This window comes from Cetorhinus maximus, chromosome 11, assembly GCF_964194155.1.
Source record: "Cetorhinus maximus chromosome 11, sCetMax3.hap1.1, whole genome shotgun sequence".
NCBI lineage: Eukaryota > Metazoa > Chordata > Chondrichthyes > Lamniformes > Cetorhinidae > Cetorhinus > Cetorhinus maximus.
The window spans coordinates 37,609,612-37,635,592 of NC_135889.1; the positions used below are offsets into that span (position 1 = coordinate 37,609,612).

At 44.9% G+C, this 25,981-nt stretch overlaps 1 protein-coding gene across 2 annotated transcripts in view; it reads right to left on the minus strand.

Moving 5' to 3' along the window:
- The window catches only part of LOC144686515 (inactive phospholipase C-like protein 1), a 453,264-nt gene that overhangs the window by 7,145 nt on the left and 420,138 nt on the right, over positions 1–25,981 (minus strand). For both annotated transcript variants that reach the window (XM_078551817.1, XM_078551816.1), the window contains 2 exons: positions 14,787–14,862; positions 12,765–12,874 (listed from right to left, as the gene is read on the minus strand). In XM_078551817.1, coding sequence (XP_078407943.1) covers positions 12,765–12,874; positions 14,787–14,862 — 186 coding nt within the window. The remainder of the gene's footprint in view (positions 1–12,764; positions 12,875–14,786; positions 14,863–25,981) is intronic.

A 25,981-nucleotide genomic window follows, 5' to 3' on the forward strand; every position in this document is an offset into this window, starting at 1 on the left:
TCCTCCTACCTCCCCCTGGACCATGACCCCACCATTGAACATCAAGCCATTGTTTCCAGGACTGTTACTGACCTCATCTCCTCTGGAGATCTTCCTTCCACAGCTTCCAACCTCATAGTCTCCCAACCTCGGATGGCCCGCTTCTACTTCCTACCCAAAATCCACAAACAGGACTGTCCCGGCAGACCGATCGTGTCAGCCTGTTCCTGCCCCACAGAACTCATTTCTTGCTATCTTGACTCCATTCTCTCTCCCCTTATCCAGTCCTTTCCCACCTACATCCATGATTCCTCTGACACCCTACATCATATCAACAATTTCCAGTTCCCTGGCCCCAGCCGCCTCCTCTTCACCATGAACGTCTAATCCCTCTCCACCTCCACCCCCTGGATGGTCTGATCGCTCTCCGCTTCTTCCTCGAACAGAGGCCCGAACAATCCCCATCCACGACTACTCTCCATCTGGCTGAACTTGTTCTCTCACTGAACAATTTCTCCTTAAACTCCTCTCACTTCCTCCAAATGAAAGGTGTGGCTATGGGTACCCGCATGGGCCCCAGTCATGCCTGTCTCTTTATGGGGTATGTGGAACATTCCTTGTTCCAGTCCTACTTCGGCCCTCTCTCACAATTCTTTCTCCGGTACATCGATGATTGCTTCGGTGCTGCTTCATGCTCTCATCTGGACCTGGAAAAATTTATTAATTTTGCTTCCAATTTCCACCCCTCCATCATTTTCACATGGTCCATCTCTGACACTTCCCTTCCCTTCCTTGACCTCTCTGTCTCAATTTCTGGTGATAGACCTTCCACCAATATTCATTACAAGCCTATCGACTCCCACAGCTACCTCGACTACAGCTCCTCACACCCCGCTTCCTGTAAGGACTCCATCCCATTCTCTCAGTTCCTTCGCCTCTGTCGCATCTGTTCTGATGATGGCACTTTCAAAAACAGTTCCTCTGACATGTCTTCCTTCTTCCTTAACCAAGGTTTTCCACCCACGGTGGTTGACAGGGCCCTCAAACATGTCCGGCCCATCTCCCGCGCATCCGCCCTCACACCTTCCTCTCCCTCCCAAAACCATGATGGGATCCCCCTTGTCCTCACTTACCACCCCACCAGCCTCTGCAGTCAAAGGATCATCCTCCGCCATTTCCGCCAACTCCAGCACGATGCCACCACCAAACACATCTTCCCTTCACCCCCCCTGGCGGCATTCCGTAGGGATCGTTCCCTCCGGGACACCCTACACCTCAACCCTCTCCCATGGCACCTTCCCATGCAATCGCAGAACCCACCCCTTTACTTCCCCTCTCCTCACTGTCCAAGGGCCCAAACACTCCTTTCAAGTGAAGCAGCATTTCAATTGCACTTCCCTCAATTTAGTCTACTGCATTCGCTGTTCCCAATGCGGTTTCCTCTACATTGGAGAGACCAAACGCAGACTGGGTGACCACTTTGCAGAACACCTTCGGTCTGTCGGCAAGCATGACCCAGACCTCCCTGTCACTTGCCATTTCAACACTCCACCCTGCTCTCATGCCCACATGTCCGTCCTTGGCCTGATGCAATGTACTTCACTGGAGAAGCTCAATGCAAATTGGAGGAACAGCACCTCATCTTCCGACTAGGCACTTTACAGCCTTCCGGACTGAATATTGAGTTCAACAACTTTAGATCATGAACTCTCTCCTCCATCCCCACCCCCTTTCCGATCCCCCTTTTTTCCAATAATTTATATAGATTTTTCTTTTCCCACCTATTTCCATTATTTTTAAATGTATTTCCATGCATTGTTTTATCTCTACCTTTTAGCCTATTTCGATCCCTTCCCCCCACCTCACCCCCACTAGGGCTATCTGTACCTTGCTCGTCCTGCTTTCTACCCTTAACGTCACCTATCAGCACATTCCTTAGATAACATCACCACCTTCAACACCTCTTTGTCCTTTTGTCTATGATATCTTTTGGCAATCTCCACCTATCACTGGCCCTCTATCCAGCTCTACCTGTCCGACCCCCCCCACCCCTTAAACCAGCTTATATTTCACCTCTTTTCTATTTTTCCTTAGTTCTGTTGAAGAGTCATACGGACTCGAAACGTTAACTGTGTTCCTTTCCACAGATGCTGTCAGACCTGCTGAGTTTTTCCAGGTATTTTTATTTCTGTTTTTGTTTTAAACTGTACCATGTTGTGGTCGCTATCACTAAAATGCTCGCCCACCACCACTTCAGTCACCTGTCCGGCTTCATTCCCCAGATTTAGGTCCAGCACTGCTCTGTCCCTTGTTGGACCCTCTACCTAAAAAGGTCTCCTGTGCACATTTCAAGAAATCCACTCCATCCAAGCCCTTAACACTATGTCTATCCCAATTAATGTTGGGAAAGTTGAAATCACCTAATATAATTTCCCTATTGTTCTTGTTTTTACACACCTCTGTAAATTGTGCACATCTTTGCTCCTCAATTTCCTGCTGACTATCTGGGGTCTATAATAAATGCCTAACAATGTGGCTGCCTCTTTTTTATTCCTAAGCTCTACCCACAAAGCTTCATTCGATGCCCCCTCCAAGATATCATCTCTCCTTACTGCAGGAACTGACTCCTTAACTAATAATGCAATGCCTCCTCCTCTTTTACCCCCTCCCTGTCTTGCCTGAAGATTCTATATCCCGGAATGTTGAGCTGCCAATCCTGCCCCTCCCTCAACCACGTCTCAGTGATGGCTATAATATCAAAATTCCACATGTCAATCCTCACCCTTAACTCATCCATTTTATCTGTAATACTCCTGGCATTAAGGTAGAGGCCATCCAGCCTTGCCTTACTCCCTTGAAACTTAATGCAGCTGTACTCCCTCTGACTTGATTGTTTTACTGTATTATGATGTGTCCCTATTCTGCTAACATTCTGTGTCCCCTCCCCCGCCGAATTAGTTTAAACTCCTCCCAACAGCACTAGCAAACCCGTCCGCAAGGATGTTAGTCCCACCCTGGTTCAGATGTAAACCGTCCCGCTTGTACAGGTCCCACCTTCCCAAGAAACGGTCACAGTGATCCAGGAATCTAAAACCCTCCCTCTGCACCAACTCTTAAGCCACGTATTCATCTGCGCTATTCTCCTATTTCTGAGCTCGCTAGCACGTGGCCCTACTTAGTCCATCAAACTTTCATAATTATGAATATCTTTATTAGGTCTTCCCTTAACCTGCTTTGCTCCAAGGAGAACAATTCCAACTCTGCAAATCTAGCGACATAAGTGAACTTACTTATTCCTGGTATCATTCTGGTAAACCACCTCTGTATTCTCTTTCAGGCACTGGCTGCCTTTCTAAAATGTGGTGCTCAAAATTGTACACAATATGCCAGTTAAGGTCACACCAGAGATTTGAAAAGGTTTAGCATGACTTCTTTGGTTTTGTATTGAATGCCCCTATTTGTAAGCCAAGTATCTGACATGCTTTCTTAACTGCCTTATTAACCTTCCCTGCTACCTTCAAATATTTGTGAATATGCACCCCGAGGTCCCTCTGTTCTTGCACCTCTCAAAATGGTACCATCTGGATTATACTGCCTCTCCATGTTGCTTCTCCTGAAGAGCATCACTTCACACTTACTGCATTGAACTCCATCTGCCTCCAGACTATGTCCTGAAGTCTGCTACTATCAGTGCTCACTATTTACTATGTTGCCAAGTTTTTCCTGGGTAGTCGGGTTATTTGAGGCCTCAGGAGGGTGGCAGCCCTTTTGCACATTGCCCCAGACCCAGGTAAGGGTCCCATTCTCAGGGTTACAAGCCATGACTAACTCCAAAACTAGTGAATTTTCGGTGGTGATGGCAGAAGAGTTAGAACCTTGAGGGACAATGATTGCTCAAAGGTGGACGATTCTTTGGGATGAAGACTTGAGTTTCCTTTAAGTACATATCAGGAAGGCAATGGGAAACCACCGCATGCATCCTTTTCCCTAGTCATATTGCTCACTGAAGTTGGAAACAGGAGGGTCTTACGAGCAACTCTAAAGGAAAGCACAGGAATGAAAGGTGTGGAGAAATGAGCAGAAGACATGTCCATGGGCAGACTGCTACTATAAGAATCGGCTGTAATCTTTGAAACTTCAGGGGGGCCCAACTGTATGTCAAGTTACCACTGTCCCTTAAAGACCTTGCTATTTTATTTTATGAATAAGACTGTTATAAGGTATTTCATAATGTGCCTTTTGAAAGTCCGTATATATACCTACCGCACTATCTTCACCTTCTCTGTAACAAAAGCAAAATACTGTGAATGCTGGAAAGCTGAAATAACAACAGAAAATGCTGGAAATACTCAGCAGGTCAAGCAGCACCTTCGGAGAAAAAATAGAGTTAACATTTCAGATCGATGACCTTTCATCGGAACCTCTCTGTTACTTCATCAAAGGCCTCTTTGAAGTGATTGTTGTGATATTCTCAAAAGCTCCCAATATGCTCTGTATTCAATTATATGTAAATATACACTTCAAATATGTTTTCCAGAAATCCTTTTAGAATTTCACTGGCTGAATCTTCCGGTCGGTGTGCGGGGGCGGGCCCGATATGCCATTGCGTAAAATGACGCGCGATGCTGTTGGGTGTGCATCCCGATGTCAGGAGTTGGCTGCACACCCGCTGAAATGTCAACGGCCTATTAAGGCCATTAAGAAAATAATTAAGAACGTTGAGAACGTTGCCCATCCAACCTTAAGGTTGGCAGGCAGCCAAAAGCCCAAGCAGCCTTCACGTTTTTCAGGAAGCCTCATCCATGGGTGGGATGAGGTTTCCTGAAGCTTTTATAAAATCAATAATTTTCCCACCTTCACAAACATGTCCCAACTTATGTGACACTGTCACATGAGGGGACATGTTGAAATCAATTTTTACATCATTTATTAAAATGTTTTATTCTCTATTCAATCTCCCCGAGGCAGCTCCGTGCCTCAGGGAGACTGCTGCACTCATTCGCACACATGCGTGAAAGGGCACAGGCCCCGACTCTGCCTCCTCCCCCCCGCCCAGATAGGTAGCGCTGAGGGCTACCAGCCGCGCATTACGCTGGGCGGACCTTAATTGGCCCGCCCACATAAAATGGCAGCACACAGCCGATCGTGGGCGGCGATTGGCTCCGCGCCCGCCCCCACCCACCATAGGAAAATTCCAGGCCACTATTATAATACTTTATATTGTCACTCATACAACAACTTTACTTTCATACTCTCTACTGAAATACCCATAAAATTCACCATAAAACCCTTGCACCTGCCATCTCGATAAATTGCTTTGATCTGGTTCTGGGGAATTTGGTGGGCCAAGTGGATCAAGTGTAGGTAAAGGAATATTTAGCGAACAGTGATCGTCCTATCATAACATTTAGATTAGCCACGGAAAAGAACAAGGAGCAATCTAGAATAAAAATACTTAGTTGGAGAAGGGCCAATTTCAGTGGGATGTGAATGGATCTGTCCCAGGTAAATTGGATTGAAAGATTGGTGGCAGAACTCTAATGGAACAATGGGCTGCCTTTAAAGAGGAAATGATTCAGATATGGTTGAGATACATTTCCATGAGGGGAAAAGATAGGGCAAACAAAGCCACAGCTCTTTGGATGACAAAAGAGATGGAGACTAAGATGGAACAAGAAAAGGGTACATGTGACAGATGTCAGGTTAATAATACAGGTGAGAACCAGGTTGAATATGAAAAGTTCAGAGGGAAAGTGAGAAAGGAAATAAGAGAGACAAGAGTATGAGAAGCTGGCAGCTAGCATAAAAGGGAATTCAAAAGTCTTATTATATAGGCATATAAATAATAAAAGGGCAATAAGAGAAGGGGTGAGGGCAATTAGGGACTGAAAGGAGGATCTATGCATGGAGGCAGAGGTCATTGCTGAGCTGTTAAATTACTACTTTGCATCTATTTTCACCAAGGAAGAAAATGCTGCTGGAGTCATAGTGAAAGAAGAGGTAGTTGGCATATTGGATGGGCTAAAAACCGATAAAGAGGAGGTATTAGAAAGGCTGGCTGTACTGTTGATAAATCACCAGGGCTGGATGGGATGTATCCCAGGATGCTGAGGGAAGTAAGGCTAGAACTTATGGAGGAGCTGGTCATATTTTCCAGTCTTCCTTAGGTACAGGGGTGGACTGAAATTGCAAATATTATTGTTCAAGAAAGGGTGTAGGAGGGAATCCAACAGCTACAGGCCAGTCAGTTTAACTTAGTTGATGAGAAAGATTTTAGAAATGATAATCCAGGATAAAATTAACAGTCACTTGGACACTTGTGGATCAATTAAGGAAACCCCCAGCATGGATCTGTTAAAGGTAAATTGTGTATAACTAACCAGATTAAGTTTTTTGATGAGGTAATTGAGAGGGTTGATGAGGGTAACGCAGTTGCTCTATATGGGCTTCAAAAACATTTGATAAAATAACACATAATTGCCTTGCCAGTAAAGTTGAAGCCCATGGAATAAAAGGGAAAATGGCAACATCAATATGCAGTTGGCTGAGTGACAGAAAACAGAGAGTAGTGGTGGACAAATGTTTTTTGGTCTGATGGAAAGTATACAGTGGAGTTCCCCTGGGATCTTACAAGAATCACTACTTATCTTGATATAAGTTAGTGACCTAGACTTGGGTGTACAGGGCACAATTCAAAATTTTTAGATGACACAAAACTTGGAAGTATTGTGAACAGTGAGGATAGTAACTGACTTCAAGAGGTCCGACAGGCTGGTGGAACAGGCGGACATGCAGCAGATGAAACTTAATGCAGAGAAGTGTGAGGTAATACATTGTGGTAGGAAGAACAAGGAGAGGCACGATAAGCTAAAGGTTACAATCCAAAGTAGGTACAGGATCAGAGGTACCTTGTGGTATCTGTGCAGAAATAATTGAAGGTGGCAGGGCAGGTTGAGAAAAGTTAAAAAGGTTTACAGGATCTTCATTTTAGAAATAGTGACATGGAGTACAAAAACCAGGACGTTATGATGAACCTTTACAAAACACTGGTTCAGCCTCAACTCGAGTATTGTGTCCAGTTCAGGGCCCTGCACCTGATGAAAGGTGTGAAGGTTTTAGAGAGGTTGCGAAAAGATTCCTGAGAATGGTTCCAGGGAAGAGGTATTCCAGTTATGTGGATAGACTGGAGAAGCTGGGACTGTTCTCCTGAAAGACAAGGTGGAGGGGAAATTTTCTAGAGATCTTCAAAATAACGGGGGTCACGACAGGAGACATAGGCCAGGATTTTCCGTTTGGGGGGTGGGGAGCGGAGCGGGTGCGGGCGGGTGCGGACCCGATCGCCACCCGCGATTGGGTCCGTGCTGTCATTTTACGCGGGTGAGCCAATTAAGGCCTACCCAGTGTATTTGCCAACTCCCGTGGATAGCGGGAGTGTGCGGGCGGCAGTGGGCGTGCACAGACCACCGGGTCAAATGGCAACCCAGCAGTCTGTTTAAAAGAAGGTCTGGCAGCCTTTTGTAGGCTGCTCACAATGGCCAGTTCCAGGGTGGACCAGAGGGGTTCAGGTGAGCAGGCCAGGCTGGAGGGAAGGGTAGAGGAGCAGGCTAGGCTGCAGGGTATGCCAGAGGAGCAGGGCAGGCTGCAGGGTAGGCCAGCAGGGGGCCAATGCTTCCCTCGTTTTTCTGATGAATGCCTTGCTTTCCTCTTCGAGGAGGTGGCAGCACGGCGGGAGGTGTTGGTCACCCAGGATGGGAGGAGGAAGCCCCCCACAACATGACCAAACGTGCCTGTGAGCAAGTGGCGGAGGTGGTGAGCTCCCACGACATGGTGCGGCACACCTGCATCCAGTGCTGCAAGCGCTTCAACGACTTGTTGCGCTCTGGCAGGTTGAATACCATGTTGGTATTGGGCATTTAACCCAGCAGGTAGCCTTACCCTCTGAGGCACCCCCCGCCAAGTCTTAATGTCGTGACTGCATTGAATCATGTAGGGCATTTTTCCTTTGATGGATGGCCAAGCAGATAGTGCCCATGCTGAGGTCAGTCTGAGTGGGTCATGAGGAGGTGAGTTCTCCCCCGCACCATGTGTTGTTCTTAGTCGCACATGACTAATTTGGGGGCAACCTGCTGGAGATGCAGCTAGGCGCATACTCAGAACACCAGGACATGTCCTATTCAGGGTGATGAAATGGTGGAAGGGGACCCTCAAGGTGTCGTGGCCAAGAACCATCTGCTGCCCTCTACGCTGCACGTGGTTGCGCCTCCTTGCTATGGAAGGAAATACCGTGTGGTTCCTAATGTGATGTACGCAGCATGTGTCCGATCGGGTGTTGGGGGATGGAGAGCGTACCATCATTGTCTGAGTGATCAGCATCAGCGGGGACAGGAGGCACTGGAGGCCTGATATGCCCCACTCTGGTTGGGCTGTGGCGTGCACGAGCAGACTCCATGTGCAATTTGCCCTAATGAATGGTCTTCTCTCTTTCTCAGGAGAAGAATGCTCATAACACCTCCGAGCGTGGGAGGACTGGAGGTGGCCAGGCACAGCTCTTCATATTAACCCGGTTCGAGCAGGAGGCCTTTGAGCTGGAGAGGCACCATGCACCCAGGTTTACTGGTGTCGGTGAGGCTAGGGTGGCACAGCCAGGTATTTAAGGCCAACAGTGAGGTCAGCATTGTCCTCCCAACAGCCATAGCACTGATGATTGTTAAATTAGTTATTGTTGCAACATTGTTGGGCCAATGGTTCTAGAAGGTTGAGTGCATAATAAGCTGGAGGGACAGGGATGAAGTTTGTCAGTGCGTGCACGCTAACTGATCCACTGTCCTTGTTCTTCCTTTCAGCATCATCAGAGCATGGCTGGGAGGAGGACGATCAGCAGATGCCCCCTCTCATACCTGAGAGCCCTGAAGTCTCACCAGCGTCACACCATTTCTGCGAGGCAGGCATCAGTGCAGATACTAGCACCTTGGTGGGAATTGGAACATCGGCTATTCTCCTGGGGGCACAGTGGTGAGGGCACTTCACAGTCACTGGAGGAGCTGGCAGAGACAGAGAGTGCCCATGGCGCCAGCAATCGGAGGATTGCAGGGGACCAGGCACATGCTCAGTCGGTGCCTGATGATGTGCCTCTGGAGTCGTCTGCGACGCAGCAGCTGCAGGAAATGCAGCCAGGTGTGAGGGAACATCTGGGTGTGATAAATGAGGCTATGCTTGGCTTGGTCTCCGTGGTGGAGGAGGCTACGCGGACGATCACCGAAGCAATGTGCCACATGTCCGAGCGCCATGCATCCTCCGTGGAGAGAGTGGCGACTCTCATGGAGAGCTTACTCCAGGAGACCCGCCAGGACTTCCTGGGGATGCGCTCTGGCCAGCAAACCCTCACATCGGCAATGACCTCAGCTGGTCACTGCCAGTGTGGGAGATGGGGTGGGCATCAAGCTTCCCAGCTCGTTACCCATCCATCCACGGTGAGCAGGGAGGTCCTGGGTGACCTCACATTGGCGCAGCAGCTGTCTGTCGTCTCTATGGGCTCCTCTCAGGGCGCTCCGGGTGAGGGCACCAGCTCCTCCGCCCCTCTCCCGGTGACCATGTCATCCGGTGAGGCTGCAATGACTGGGGAGATGCCAGCTGTGGAACTGGCAGCTCCCTCCCAGGCAGGATCAGCACAGGCTCCACGGGCCAGAGGACGACTGCCAAGGTCATCGAGGCCAACAGGACAGCAGAGTCAGCAGGCTGTCTCAGATGCGACTCCACGCGATGGGGCAGCACCAAGACGTAGCACCCGGAAATGAAAGCATAAGGCACATTAGGCACACCCCGGGTTTTTCACTGGTGCTTTTGTGTTGGCCCGAGATTAGGTCCTTATGATTTATTTTCGATTGTTTACACTATTGTTTAATAATTGTGAGAACTTCTGAATCACACATTAAATGCCAGATGTGTGACCATAGCTGAGGGTGCCTCGTTTCTTCTGCGTGTGTATGTTTAAGAAAAGCGTCATGAGTGTTCATTTGGACATTCAACTTTATGTACAAGGCCCTTAGTTGCTGCTGATGACCTGGCAGATTTTGCACTTAGGTATCGGGTATCGAGGTGCCAGGCAAGGCTTGTCCTGGTGATCCATCTGTGTTGTGCTAACTGAAGGTTCATTGGATTAAAGTATCCCGGGTGTCCCTGCCTCTGTGGAGTACTCCTGGGTCAGCATCTACCCCCTCACCATTCCCCTAAGCATGCTCATCCTCGGAGTCACTGCTGGACTCATCGTGTGCAGCCGCAGCCACTGCGTCGATGTCTTCATCGTCCACTGTGTCCCCCCTTTCCAGAGTAAGGTTGTGGAGAGCGCAGCATGCAACTACTATCACTGTGACACGATCTTGGACGTACTGCAGTGCACCCCCTGAGCGGTCCAGGCATTGGTAGTGCATCTTGTGAAGACCGATGGCTCTCTCCAGCACAGCCCTTGTGCTGGCATGGCTCCTATTGTAGTGCTGCTCAGCTTCTGTTCTTGGATGGCGGAGAGGCGTCATGAGCCACCTTCTGAGGGGATTGCCCTTGTCACCCAGCAGCCATCCATCCAGCCGGGCTGGAGAACTGAAGAGACCTGGCACCTGGGAATGTCTAAGGATGCAGGCATCGTGGGAGTTGCCTGTGTACCTTGCACACACTTGTAGAATTAGCTTCCCGTAGTCACACACTATCTGCACGTTCAAGGAGTAGAAGCCCTTCCTGTCGACGAAGGCCACATGTGTGCAGTCTATTGTACCCTGGGCGCGGGGGAAGCCAGCAATGGCCGCGAAGCCTCTGGCTCACTGTGTCTTGCTTGTCTGGTCCCAGCGGAAGTGGATAAAGGTCAATGCACGTTTGAACAGAGCGTCTATGACCTGCTTGACACACGCGTATACAGCTGATTGGGAGACACTGCAAAGATCACCCACCGAGCCCTGTTATGAGCTGGAGGCATAGAAGTTGAGGGCAACTGTGACCTTCAGAGCCACTGGCATGGGGTGTCCACCCACACGGTTAGGGGAGATCTCAGGCCCAATCATCTGACAGATATAGTTGACTGTCTCCCTTGACAGTTGGAGACTCCTTCGGCACTGCACTTCAGACATGTTGAGGTAAATGGTTCGCCGCCTGTATTCCGTGGCAGCAGGATAGTGACGTCTTCTGCAGCCCCTTCCACCTTGGACTACCTCTTGGCTCTGTGCCACTTATGTCTGTGCCTGTACTCCCAAAGGTGGCTCCTCTGGAGGCTGAGTGTGCACTCCTGGCCACCTCCTCCTTCTAGTCCTCCCTTCCTCCTCAGAGGAGCTGCCTCCAGTGGACAGATCAGATCCCATACCCAGGCTAAGGGAAGGCTTCCTGAAAACTTCAGGCCCGTAAAAGATTCCTCACTGCAGAGTGCTGACCTGAAGATTAAAAGTCCAGAAAAAGCTGCTGGGGTGCTTTCTGAACCACTGCAGATCACACAGGCAAGTTTAAAAAACTTTCTCCAATAAATACTTCACAAAGCAGATTCACGACCCCACTGAGCCCTCTTATCCCGTCCGTGGATGAGGTTAATAGAAATGTCTCTTACCCGCCTGCCCGCAACGCCTGTCCATGTGCTGAACCGAAGATCACATGGGCGCCAAAAAATCAGCGTTGATTGAAGGCTAAAAGGCCTTAAGTGGCCTGTTAATTAATGGCGGGCCCGTGTCGGACTTAATCGTGCGCCCGCCCAGTGAAATATCGTGATGGCGCGCGGTGACGTCGGGATGATCACCTGATGTCACCGCATGTCATTTTACACATGGACGTGCGGGGCCCGCACATAGAGAAATTATTCATGTTGGTTGAAGGGTCAAGAGCCAGAGAACACAGATTTAAGCTGATCAGCAACATAGCCAAAGGCCACCTGAGCAAAAGTTTTTTAAGGGGCAAGTGGTTAGGATCTGGAATGCACTGCCTGAGAGTGGATGGTGGATGCAGATTCAATTGTGGCTTTCTAAATGGAATTGGATAAGGACCTGAAGAAAAAATCCAGTGGCATCTTGGAAAGTGTAGGGTATGGGGACTGGTTAAAATGCTCTTGCAGAAAGCCAGTGTGCACTTGACTGCCCAAATGCCTCCATCTGTGCTGTAAACGTTCTGTGATTCTATGATATGAAGTTGGCTTCAGCAGCAGGTCCAGAAAAACACAGTTGCTATCCTCTCTCCCTACCCCGTCCCTTGCATGAACAACATGCACCTCGGTATGACTGGCTTGTAACGACAGTCTCGTGTGCATGTATATTTGGCTGCTCATGGGTGCAAATGGACCATTGCTGGGAACAAACAGCCACAGAACTTGGGAGCTCCAGTTTTGGTGCACAGGAATTGGTCATAAAATTCCTCAGAGTTAAGTCCAGAGGTTTTGTATTTTCAAAACAGCAGCTGATTTGAAAAATTAGCACACAGATCCAAAAAGGGTCATTTTAATCTAACAGGATTTGATTGCCCACCTATTTTACAACCTGATGCACTTTATTCTAGTACAAGCTAAGAAAAAAAGATAAATGCTGGCCTCCCTTCTGCCCTGTAACTTTCTCCCCCGTCATCCCGCTTGGTGATTTAGTTAGTTAATACAATTTGTCTCTGTGCAAAATTCTAAATTACAATTGGACCAATCATTTGTGAATCCTTCAAATCTTCTCACTCAAAAGGTGCAATTTTCATTTTGTCTCAATTTAGTCATGACTTCTGCAATTTAGTCATGACTTCTGATGATCTTCACAGAAGAGTTTACCTAGTTATTACTGTACCTTCAATACGGTGATATTCCATGCAAAGCTTTCAAGTGCTTTACTTAACTTGCTCTCCTTCAAACCCTCCTTTTTTGCTAAATTATGTATTTCCTCATGAAATTCAAGTCCTGTTCAAGATATTGGAACATAAAATACAAGTTAGTGGCATACATGTGGCATTATTTCCATAGAGCACAATTTTTTATTGCTTTTACGTAGTTTGCAAGGGTACTAACAAAAGAATTAAAACTTAAAATTAGAGTTTTATGTCACTATTAAATGCTAATTGCACCACTAAATAATTACAGAAGGATATTTATTTTCCATCTTATACACAAACAGTTGGACAACATTTACAGCTTTGACACTCAGTTGACAAGTCAATGATATCTCCTCCAAGGCACAGGGACTTCACCATGGATGATTTACCTCTCAAATGGGCCTTTCTGAAGACCCGTTTTTTAACTGTGCCTGAATCGTCCAACCCATACTGGGCTCACCATTAATCCCTTACCATTTCCAGGGTTACCTGCCCTGACTCCTATTGTAGCCCCCGACCTCCGATCACCCCCCACCCCAACCACCGGAGAAAAAAAAATCAAAGTCCGGCAGCCATTTCTAAAGATCAGGTTTGTGGAGTCGGGAATTCTCCCATCTCTGTGTGTCCAGTCCAGGAGCAAAAATCTGGGCCAATGTGTTTGTTAGATTGTTGTTTCTGTCAATTGGCAAGCTGGCAAGTAAAAAAAATCAACATTGTAGATGGTGGAAAAGTCTTCAGGTGAATTTAAGAAGCTCATGAAATGGATGCAATGGCAGTGTACAGTCTACAGTATTACAAGTGTAGCCTAGGGTGATGATAATGTCTAATTGTTTATGCTTTTCCGATCGCTTTTATGTATTCAGTCTGGACCTTTGTTGACATAGCAGTTCTGAATCAGTTTGTTTACTTGGGGAGAGTTAATGGGCACTTGGCTACAATCCAACTGTCTAATAATTTTGCAAATGCTTGACTCCATTTACACAGCTGGTTTGAAGAGTCTGTTGGTTTGTTTGGGGAGTTTTATGGGCTATTTTATGGCTTCCAACTGTTCTAATAGGGCTTGTGACTTCTGTTCATAAAGTGGACAATGGGTGATGGGGTGAGGGTGAGGGGAGTAGCGTGAAGGGGGTGAGAGTGATAGGAGTGAGGGTGAAGGGGGTGAGGGTGGTCATGGTGAGGGAAATGAGGGGTTGATGGGTTGAATGGGTGAGTGTGAGGCAGTAATGGGGTGGAAGTGAGGAGGTTGACGGAGCTAGGGTGAGGGGGGCAGTTTAAATTGATCAGAAGGTTTAAATTTCCATGGATTGTGAGGCCTTCCCAATACAATTGAACCTTTGCTGCTGATTGCATTGGAAGAACCGGGCCAATGATTTTTGGGAATGGAGGTGGGCCTTTTAATCTGCCTGCTCCGGTATCATACTGCTTTTGTCCCCGACTGGGGCCTACCACTGGAGGTGGTAAGCCTGTCTCTAGACAATTAAGGCCATGGTTTCCGGAAACTTCTATTTCCCTGCAGCCTGGTGACGAAGGCAGGATTGTGACAGCCAGTTTAATCCTGCCTTTCAATTCCTGCCTCCAAGAAGAAATTCCAGCCCTAAGACCTAGACAGCTGAAGCGATTGTAGGAGGGCACAATTGGAAGAGTACAGAGATCCCAGAGAGGTTGTAGACCTGGAGGAGACTAGAGAGTTAGGAAGGAGTGAGGTCATGGAGGGATTTGAAAACAAAGATGAGAATTTTAAAATTGAGGTACTGCCAATGTGGATCAGCACAGGGTGAATGGTAAATAGGTCTTGGTGTGAATTAGTATACAGGCAGCAGAGTTTAGGATGAGCTCAAGTTTACAAAAGGTTCTAGGAACGTTCCTTTGATGTCTTCATTAAAAGAAAAACAGCAGTTTAAGGGGTATAAATTTACAAATATTCTGTTCAATGGTATGGCATAGCAAGTTACACTGTGAAACGTAGAGAGGGACTGTGATACTCAAGAGAAATCATCTACCTGACTTACGACACTCCATGATCTTGTCATGTACAGTATCTGCAGCATCAATCAGGTACCGTGTCTCCTGTATTACCTGTGAACAAAATAAAATTATGAAAACACAAATGGAGAGCAGTGTACTTCATTACTAAGACCACTGCTTTGTTGCTCAATGTAATCACACTCAGCCTAAGTACTTGCAACTTAAAAATTACCCCTCAATGTGAAATAGAAATGTACCATCACCCAAGCTTAATAGTTATAGCAGTATTCGTGGTTCATTTTGTCCTTGAATCACTGAATCATGAGAAATTTGTTAAAATTCATTTCTGTATTCAGGAGTCTCCTTTCCCCCTCCCCTTTCTTGATCTCTAAGGAACCAATTGATTTTAAAAAGTGCAGGTCTTGCCAAAGGTATCCTAACTGAACACCCAAAGCATCTGTGCTTATTTTCAACAGAATACTTATAATAAACAGAAACCTTTTGACTTCTACCAACCTCCACACTTTCAATGCAATACATGTTTAAAATAATCTCTGTAATTGTTATTTGGTGCTTGCTGAGTTTGTTGAAACTTTATTCTGATTTGACTGAACTGGAACATGTCCTGAAGTCAAAGCTGGCCACTCTAGATATACCAAAATACCCAGAAAAAGTTATTGAAAGAGATCTTCAGCAGGGATCTTATATTGGGAGCTGCACAGCTATTTTATCACTGAAAATCACAAAAAACATCACATTTAAAAATATTTTGTTAAGGCATTACAACATAATTAGTGAGCGACTGGCCCACAATTTTTAGTACATTAATCAAGATATAAACTCAATAATGCACTATCTATTCAATTTGGGAAAAATTTTATTCATATTTATAATACTGGGACAGCATATGGCTGCTTAAAGTGCTTGGGAATGTTGCTAACATAACTGAATTCAGTGAAAATAAAGGCAAGCTCTCAGAATTTCAATACTGTTTCCATGTCTGATATAAACATGCATAACTATTTGTAAAAAGATACTTAATCCTTTTCACCCTCAGCTAAATAGAAAATCCTTTGAAAGTCCTTATTTTAATCTGAGTAACACAATTACACTGTCCTGATCTGACACAGTTTACATTCAGGGAAGTAAATAAATAATAATGTCCACAATAGGATACAGAATAATAGTTCAGAAGAAACATTTGCTGCTGATGTATTTGTATTATAAAACATAAAACAACACAGAGTATATTCCACTTGTTAATTCAGTTAGCACAAGATGTTTTAAATAATGGCTAAATTAAATCCTTACATTTTAAAATACAATATAAGTGATTTGTTTGATTTTTTTTATCTTAAAACTTTTGTTTATCATTAAATGTACTAGAAAACTAAAGCTTCTTGCAACATTTAATCCTTCAAGTTTTACATTTGTCTGGCACTTTGCACAACATGAATCCATATATTTATTTTTACACAATAATACCACATGATTAAATTAGAAGACCAAATTATTAGAAAGGGAGATAAGAACAGAATGTTTCACTACAGTCAGATTTCTTCCAAAAGCAAATCAAGGCATCTACATCTTTTCCAAAAAAAAGTAAGGAAATTGCTGCAATTTGTTTTATCCTTTCCTGAAGTTATTCACTACCAGAGGCAGTAGCAGCTTTTCAATAACTTACTGAACCATTCTTCACGTGTGAGCCTGAACACTGAGGGGATGAAATTTCTAGGGACAAAGAGGGAATATATTGGCACTTCTTGTGTATGTGCATGTGCATGTGTGTCTGTGTGTTTGTGTTGGGGAGGTGGGGAGCTGAAATTTTACAAGGCCCAGATCAGCCCCAGTTTTAACTCCCATTTGCATCACATCCCAAATCCTGCCTGAAGTGAGGGAAGGAGGAAGAAACATGCACACTATAAATAGTCCAGATATGCAAGTGATAGATTTATAACTGGATAACAGCACCTGTCCTAAATCCCATCATACTGCATCAACTCAGCCATTCTAATAAGCATCTGTATAACACAGGCATTCTTGCTAGGATTTGGTGATAAAGGTAGAAATGCTGTTTTGAAAGCAAACTGCTGATGAAGCAAACAGTTTGTTTGGCAATAACTTTGCCTAGGCTGCACCTTTTGGGGAATTTTTCTTTCACGGTTCATCTGAAGCTGTCAGCTTCAAATTTTGGTCCTCGTGCTGTCCTTCTGGTTTCAATTTTGGGTTCCAAATGAGAGTTCTGTTATGCGCAACTTATCTCTCCAAATTGTTATCCTAACTCAGTTAGCATCCAAAATATGAAGGGAAGTAATAGTACCTGTAAGGAAGCATGTTCATGAGAGGTGAGGCAAACAAGCATGGAAAGATGGTTGGAAGGGTAACTATCCATATCTGACAAAAGATCATCAACCCAAAACGTTAACTTGGCTTCTCTCTTTACAGATGCTGCCTAACCTGTTGAGCTTTTCCAGAATTTTCTTGTTATTATTTGCTCTTTGTGAAGTTGACTGACATTCTTCTAGATCCTTTCACTTATAAAGCATGCTTTGGAGGAGTGTAATGATGTGGAGGGTCAGGGGAGGAAGCACAGGAAGTATAAGGAGTCTTGCTTTTCTGTATATGTGGGCAATCACTTTTTCTCTATAAAACCGTTACCTTTTATGTTGGGGGTCTAGTTTTTGTCCACTTGCCTGGTCTCACTTGTTTTGTGTATGGGGGAGTCAAGTGTATAACTGGTTTGCGTGGAGACTCACTTTTAGGATGGAGCTTTGTCAGTGGTATGCCGTTCCCGATGGCAGAAGTGTATGGGTGTGCCACTTCCAGTCTCTTGCTTTTTCCCATTTCCCACACGATTACAATTAAAGTTTGAAGTGCAGGCAACGTGCATGGGAAACATGGCAGGGGATGCTGTTCAGTGGTGAAACCTGCCATCAGCTGACAATGTTACAGCTATGGATGGCCTATAAAAGAGCCTCCTAGTCAAACAAGTAGGCTTTGCATCACGGTCAAAACTTTCCAGCCCAACTCCATTGCCATTAACTTAAGACTTATTGAGAGCACAAAAGTGGCGCGGGTGTTTTTTAAATTTAAATTTAAACTTGTAAATATTTCACATTACATTGGTTTCACTTTATTCATGTGTGCATCATCGTTATTTGTTGAGGCTAGCTTAGTCAGAGATATAAATGAAGTGGTACACCTCATAGTTGGCACGCATTGATGGTTACAGGAGAATTAAGGACATTTCCCTTATTGTGGAAAAAACAATGCTGTTTTTTTGTTCACTCTTTATTGACTGTTCATGTTCAAGCGTTGTACTTTCCACTCTGTGGGACATGCAAGCTCAGCTGGCCATCCCTTCTATGCATTGTAAAGAACATTGTCCAGTGGGGGTAATTGAAATGCAAATTGAAATGCAAAGCCTTGTAAGGAATCTTCCAGCCAACACCTTGAAATGGACCCATATTTGGATAGTATTAATACCACCCTTTAGGCCCCTCATTTTCTTAACTTCACTGAATGACCCCACCACATCCAGGATGCCTGGTCCTTCCCACTTCATTCCAACACATCCCTAACCCCACCTTCGGTCCTCCCTTGGATCCCCCTTCCATTCCTCCATGTCCCTGACCATAATCCACACAACACCCCTCACCAGAGACTCACTCTTGCCATTGCTGAACCTCTGTGATAACTGCCATTCTCCTGCTCCCCTCCCTTGTGCCATAGAGTTCAACAAGGAAAACCGATGACCTCAGACACAACTACAAAAAGTTGACCGGTACATGCCACCTTTAAACAAATATGAATCGGGTGCAACAAGATTCCCGTACGCCGCTGACTTTATCTTGAAGGAAGGACTTTATTGAAAAAAGTTATAATGAGCATTCATTGCATGCACAAGTATTACAAGTACAAACCCTCCACAGGACAGCATGAGGCCAGATAGGCAGCAAACACACACCGCTAGCTTAATCTCTGCATCTCAACCCACAGTCAGCAAATTGAAATTTCATGTTGCCCCTAATTCAGTCACCCCACACACCACATTTAACACTCTTTCAGGCTCCAAAAAATCCTTCTCCCATACAGCGTTTACAGGGTGGCCCATTCTTTGGGGATTAGGTTCTCAATTCTCAGTTCAATTTTATGGAACCCCCCTTTTGGGGGTCTTTGGTTTTTCTATGAATTTTTGTTGGGTTTTGTATTTTTATGTGTGGAACTTGCATTTCAGCAAAATTAGACACAATCCATTCACTTTTTTTGACTTGTGTATTGGGCCCTTGTCTCTGAAAGGTGGGCAATCCCTGCCAGAGTACTAAGATTGAAGTAAAGTGGCCCATCATTTTTTAGGGTCAACTTATTCAATTTTTGACCAGAGTTGAGCCTTTGACCCCATATCCTCTCCATCACAAAGACTGCTATTTACACATAAGGCAGAATTTTCTCTTCGGCATGCTGACGTGTAAAATGATGCGCAGTGATGTCGGGTGTGCATCCCGACATCATCGCACATCATTCCGATCTTCTATTTGGAGTGAGCGCGCCAGAGGTGGCTGCGCGCCCGCCAAACTGTCAAAGGCCTGTTAAGGCCATTTAAAAACCAATTGAGATAATTAACGCAGGCAAAGAGCCCAAGCGGATTTTGCGTTTTTCATGAAACCTCATCCACAATCTCCCTGAGGCGAAGTGCTGCCTCTGAGACATCGGCTCTGATTGAAAACTTTAAACAAAGGTGACAAAATAATTTCCCTGCCATGTTTCCTCATGTGACACTGTCACATGAGCTAGGACATGTCCATAATTTTTATTGAAACATTTCATAAAAATTCGAATACCCCCATGAAACATCATCCTGCATGTGGATGAGGTTTCATGTTTTTTCCGAAGCCCACCAGGGCTCCCGGCCTGCCCGCCAACCTTAAGGTTAGACGGGCGGGTCCATTAATCATCTTAATTAGTTTTTTAATGGCCTTAATAGGCCGTTGACAGTTCAGCGGGCGCGCATCCGATTCGGCTGCGCGCCCGCCGAACTGAGAACCTAAATGACGCGGGGTGACGTCAGGACACACGCCCAACGTATCCCTGCATCATTTTACACGTCGGTGAGCTGGCCCCGCACCCGCTCGCCAACAGGAGGATGCTGCCCATAAAGAGGGAGAATCTAGAATATGAGAGTTAACTAACAAGAAATATATAAACAAATAGTAAGAGCTTCTACAAATATATAAAAAAAAAGAGTGACTAGAGTAAGCATTGGTCCCTTAGAGGATGAGACTGGGGAATTAATAATGGAAAACAAGGAAATAGGAGACTTTAATCAAGTATTTTGTATCCATCTTCACAGTAGAAGACACAAAATGCATCCAAGAAATAGTAGACAATCATGGGGCAAAAGGGAGGAACTCAAAACAATCACTGTAAATAGAGAAAAAGTACTAGGTAAACTAATAGGACTAAGGACTGACAAGTCCCCGGACCTGTTCAAGGCCAGGGACCCTGATGCTTATCCTATTTCTGGGCCCCTTGTTTCCTCCTTCCACCCCTCCACCCCCACAACTTTTACCCTCCCCTTCATTCATGCATCATATTTTTTCCCCTTTTCATGACTCACCAATCAATTCACCAAACAATCACAGAAAGGTCCTAGTAAAATGAAAACACCCATTGTTGGCATCTGGTTACAAACATCATCCAATATATAGGCAGCATGGGTTATTACTATTAAGAGCAGTGATGATATAATGCAATATTAGTTTGTGTGCACCCTATTGGCGATCCTACCGCGACTATTAAACTAACCAGAGGATACCAATTTTACTTCAACAGCATCGTGCAATATTGCTAATTTGACAGGAAAATATCCCATTAGTTATTTATAACACTGCGCAGACGATAACACTGATTTCAGTGGCTGGCTCAGCCCTCATTAACTTATTCTGCACATTGCATCATATGAACACGGTGACAGTAAATACATATTTGGGGGGAAAGATTGTGGAATGATTGAACAACTTAGATCTTCGTTCTCAATGAGAAATGTTGGAGCCCTCAGGTGTCTCTGTGCAACACAACCTCGAAGAGGCCAGAGGGCAAAGGCTGAATTGAATGGTTCACAATTGTACCTATGTTTTCTTGACCAGCAAGTCTGAAGGCTCTGCTGATTGCTGCTTCTCACTACAATATATTTTCAATATCTACTCTGCAACACAACTTTTATCACGATATTCCAATACCTCAAAAAACTCATAAAAAGCACCAAGATAGAGTGGGGTAATAGGTAAGTAGACAAAAGGGCAAGTTTGATGTCGATGGAAAAGACTCTTGAGAATCACGTATTGTTTAAAACAGGTTACTGGTTCACTATGAGCCCATTATGCACTCCTGTCCTAGGAATTTCACCATACAAAGCCCGCTTACAGTAAACTTTCATTAGCAACAAAATAAACAGAACTTCAGCCATGGATGGTGAAAATCATGTAGCCCAGTTCATCTCATCCATCCAGAATGACAAAGACATAAGTATGAGGAGCAGGAGTAGGTCATTCAGCCCCTTGAGTTTGCTCTGCTATTTGGTACCATTGCCTACATTATCCAAGGGACTACAACTCAAAAGTGTTTAATTGGCTGTAAAGCGATTCGGGGCATCATGAAAATTGCTGTATAAATGTAGGTTTTGTCTTTCTTTCATTACACCTGCATGCAGTAGGCAGAGTAACTCTTGCAATGGTGAAATACATACGAACATATGGATTAGGAGCAGGAGTAGGCCACTTGGCCCCTCAAGCCTGCTCCACCATTCAATAAGATCATGGCTGATCTGAATGTAACCTCAACCTCACATTCCTGCCTACCCTGATGTTCCTGCCCAATGCTGTTTCTCTAAGGATAATTAATCATAGAGCAATCAACTGTTAGGGAAGTGGCTACAAAGAAATCACTACAAAATAATTTAACTATGTTGCTAACACAGCCTTTCCATTCTGACTTTTCTGGTGCCAATCCACTGTCATACAATTGTTAGTACACTGTGAATTTACAGCCTATCCACAGGTTCCATATTATGTTGCACTACATTTGTATTAAGTAAATGTGCAAATAGTATTTTCAAAAATTCTAATTGTTGTTTGAGGTGTGGGAGAAACAGGCAAATTAAGTAGAAAAATGTAATTCATAAATAAGAAATTCCCACAGCAAAAAAAGCGTGACAGCAACATTCTGAGAGAAAAAATTTCTAGAAGCACTTAAGCCACACAATTGGGATTCTATAAAGATCCTTTATGCTATTTCTCTGGGATTTCAATGGATTTTTTTGCCAAAGTTACAATGGATGATCAGGAATCCTCAGCCCCCAGAGAAATTTTAGTGCCACAGTGTTAACACCTTCAGCTAGATTTTAAACAGGATGGTGCAGGGTGGGGTGAACCTAGAATGGAATAGAGATTTGTAAAACCTTCCTTTAAGCAATTTTGTAGTGTCAAATAGGGATTTCAATCCTAGACTTTACAAGAGTAATAATTGGGTGATAGTGAGTCAACACCCTAGTTTGCATCACTCCCTGTTTTTAGTTTCTTACATTTATTTTGATGAGGCATCAGATTCTTAAGCCTCTGGTACATCGACACAGCATGTCATCAGAATTGTCTACTTTAGGGAATAATGAAAATTTAGACTGCTATTTATATGCTGGTTTATATTCAAAACAGAATTTTGAGAAGTGTACAGTCGTTAATTTTGTGGTGCTAAACCTGAGAAGTGAACCCCCCCTTCAACCATCAATCCCCCTCCAACCTCCTCTGAAATCTCCCTCCCCAACCCACCCAGCAACTTCCTCCCTCAACCCCCTTTCAACCCCCCCACCCCCCCTCAATCTTCACCCAACCCCCCTCCAACCTACCCCCACCCCCTCCAACCTCCCCAGCCCCTCCAACCACCCCTACCCCCTCCAACCTCCCCCCAACCTCCCTCACCATCCAATCCTACAACCAAACTCCCCCCAAACCTCTCCACCGCCCCAACCCCCGCCAAACTCCCCCGAACGACCTTCCAGCCCCACCAACTCCATCTTCAAACTCCCTCCAACATCCCCCAGCTCCCCACACACACACAACCCTAACACCCTACCACACACACACGCACATATACACACGCACTCTTCTGACAATTGCTGCACTGCTGCTGACCTTCGGACAGCTTTGCAATTTTCTGGCGGGCTTTTCAAAAAAAAATCAGAACCACGAAGCTGCCTTAAGCTGAGAAGCAGCAGTGCAGCAACTAATGAAACTGACCTGACAGATCAGCTTTAAAGAAATCAGAACTATCAACCTTATGGTTCTGATTTTTAAAAAGCCTGTCTTTCAGGTCTGAAGCTCTGGCAGTTCCGTATGGACGACTTCAGAACACCATTTAAAACACTGAGCCTGGGCCCCCACTTAGCCCCAGGATCTGGTGTTTGGCACCGTTTACACCCCCTTCTCCCGGGCCCTGGGACTTGCTGGCCTGCATCCTAGGATCTTAAAATAAGTGGCTGCATTGGTTATAAATTTCCAGAGTTCCCCAGATTCTGGAAAGGTCCCATCAGATTGGAAAATCTGTTTTCAAGAAAGGAGAGAGGCAGAAAGAAGGAAATTATAGGCCAGTTAGCCTAACATCTGTCATTTGGAAAATGCTGGAATCCATTATTAAGTAAGTGGTGGAATTTCATCTCTCCTTGGTATTCACTACCCCAGTGAGCAGTGGAGGCTAGGTCATTGAATATATTCAGCCAGGTTTTTGATCTATTAAGGGAGTCAAAGGTTATGGTAGGCAGGGAATTGGATTTAAAGCTATAATCAGATCAGCATGATCTTACTGAGTGGCAGAGCAGATTCAAGAGGCCAAATAGCCTACTCCTGCTCCTATTTCTTATTTTCCACTTGCTTCAGCTGCCAATTTTCCCAAAGCCTGGGAAAGCAGGTCACCCAGTGTAAAATCTGCAAATCAGATTAAATCAGAGACTGTCAGCCTCATTAACATATTTAAAATGCCAACCCCTCCTCTCCCACCCTGTCCACCCCCTTGTTCCATTAACTCCAAAGTTGTCAGGTTGGAGCCGGCCTCCCGACCTGCTCAAAATTTTACCTCACTCAACCCCCAACTCGCACCTGATCCCACAGGTTCATCCATGTTAAATATCCCCTAATATAATTTATAAAGGCAGTGAGTTATACGTTAACAAGGCTCGAACCTGTGGAACAGCAGAAGGACTTGGGGTTATAGGTTTACAGAACTTTACAAGCAGCACCTCATGTTGAAAAAAGCTAATAAAATCTTAAGTTTTATGTGTACAGATATAAAATATAAATGCCACGAGATAGTGAACAACCCATAGAAAACCTTAATAAGATCTGTCAGAAGACAACATTCACAATTAGAGTGGATAAATGGATGAAGGAAAAGCAGTTGAAGTATAGGAAGTGTGTAGGTAATTTTGGCTGAATTTGCATGGAGGGCGCATGTTACGATCGAATGATTGAACCAGATGGCTGCTTCTGTGTTGTAACTTTTACATATCTGTACGTATTGCATTCTGTCTAGTCCAGTGACTCCTATTACAATCGAATATGAGAATAATTAACAGAGAGCCTGCTAACTCAAGTGGCTGGGAGCTCATCTCATGAACAAATGGCTGCAAGTTCAGTTTCAAGAGCTATCTGTCATTTCCAGCTTGTTTTTCACGCTTGAGACTACTAAGCAAAATTCCACATGGAAACATTTTTGTGTGGGAAAACGTAGAAAAGATGGAACATTTTCATTGTGTAACTATGCTTCACTCAAGTCACATTGCTGGGCCAATAAACTCAGCAACACCAGTCACAGAGTAGTCTATGACCTAAGCAGCCTTACCTTTCTAGCAGGAAAATAACAAATAGTATACAAGCAAAAAAAAACCCAAAAACTTGTTAACAGTACAGCTTAGGATATTTGTAACTGTATGTAAGCAAAGCTAAAAGCATCCAATCACCACACTGATTTCATCACCATATTGAAACGACTTAAAAGACAAACTACAAAAAGAGCAGGGAGATAAAAGTAATATAGAAGGGGCTGGAGAGAGAGGAGGGAGAAATTAGTCTCTTAATACTGGGTTACTCTTGTCTGATGGGAGTGGAGTTGGACCACCCCGTTGTATCCAACGGGTTCGCCTGCAAGGGGGCTGTGAGTTAGTCCAACTACCTGTTCAATTAACAAAGAAGCTTTGTTATGGAAATAGCCTAAAGCACAATCTACTGGCAGTGGAAAAGAAATGAGTTGCCTCATGTGCCACTGGGCATTGAAGAGAAATAAGGAGGGCTGTTGAAAAGCATTTCTTAAATAATGCCAAACCTACACAAATGTGTAGAGATTCTCACTAAATGTGAAATTGAAAAAGAAAAAATGCCTCCTCAAACATTATCTTCTCAAATCTTCAACCAAAATGGCAGGTGCGTGCAGGCGATTTAATGAGTGAGAATGTCAGAAAACTAATCAATCACAGAGGAAAGCTGTGTGCAGCGTGCCTGAAACTTTCTGATTTGTGCAACTGACAAGTGATGCATCTTGGCAGTAGTGTGCGTGCATAAATGGTACTTAAAAGCGAACATTTGAACAGATCTTGATGGTGTAAATAGAGAGTGTAGGGAGGAAATATTTGATAAGGCTGGTTTTCAGGCATGGGGATCATGATGTACAATTACCCTGTGCTCACTTATGCTGAAACAGGCAACACACAAGTTTTATGCTACCTGTTCATTTCAATGATTGTGGTGTGCATCCAGTGTGAAATGTGCTGCTGACTGGCTACATATGCAACAGGGAGCCCAGCAGTATGGCTAGCACAATACCCAGCTAGCCTGCCCCTTTTACAGGATATCTGCAATCATTTAACTGGAGCTACTGCAACAGTTTCAGGAAGGCTTGGTTGGAAAGCAAAGGGAACCAAATGGAGTCATAGACCACAAGAGGGTTCCCAGGTTTCAGATGCAATGCTGGAGGCCTTAATGATGGAGGTTAAAAGGAAGAGATGGGCCATGCTGACCAAGGGCAGGGTGGGGGGAGGATGCAAGATATACTCTGAGAAGGAAATGGGGCCAAGTGACCAGGGAGGTCAATTCCTGCAGTCAGGCCCCAAGGAACTGGCTGCAGTGTCAAGAAAAAGTTCAGTGGTCTCACATCGTAATCAAGGTCAGTGAATGCATCTACAAATACC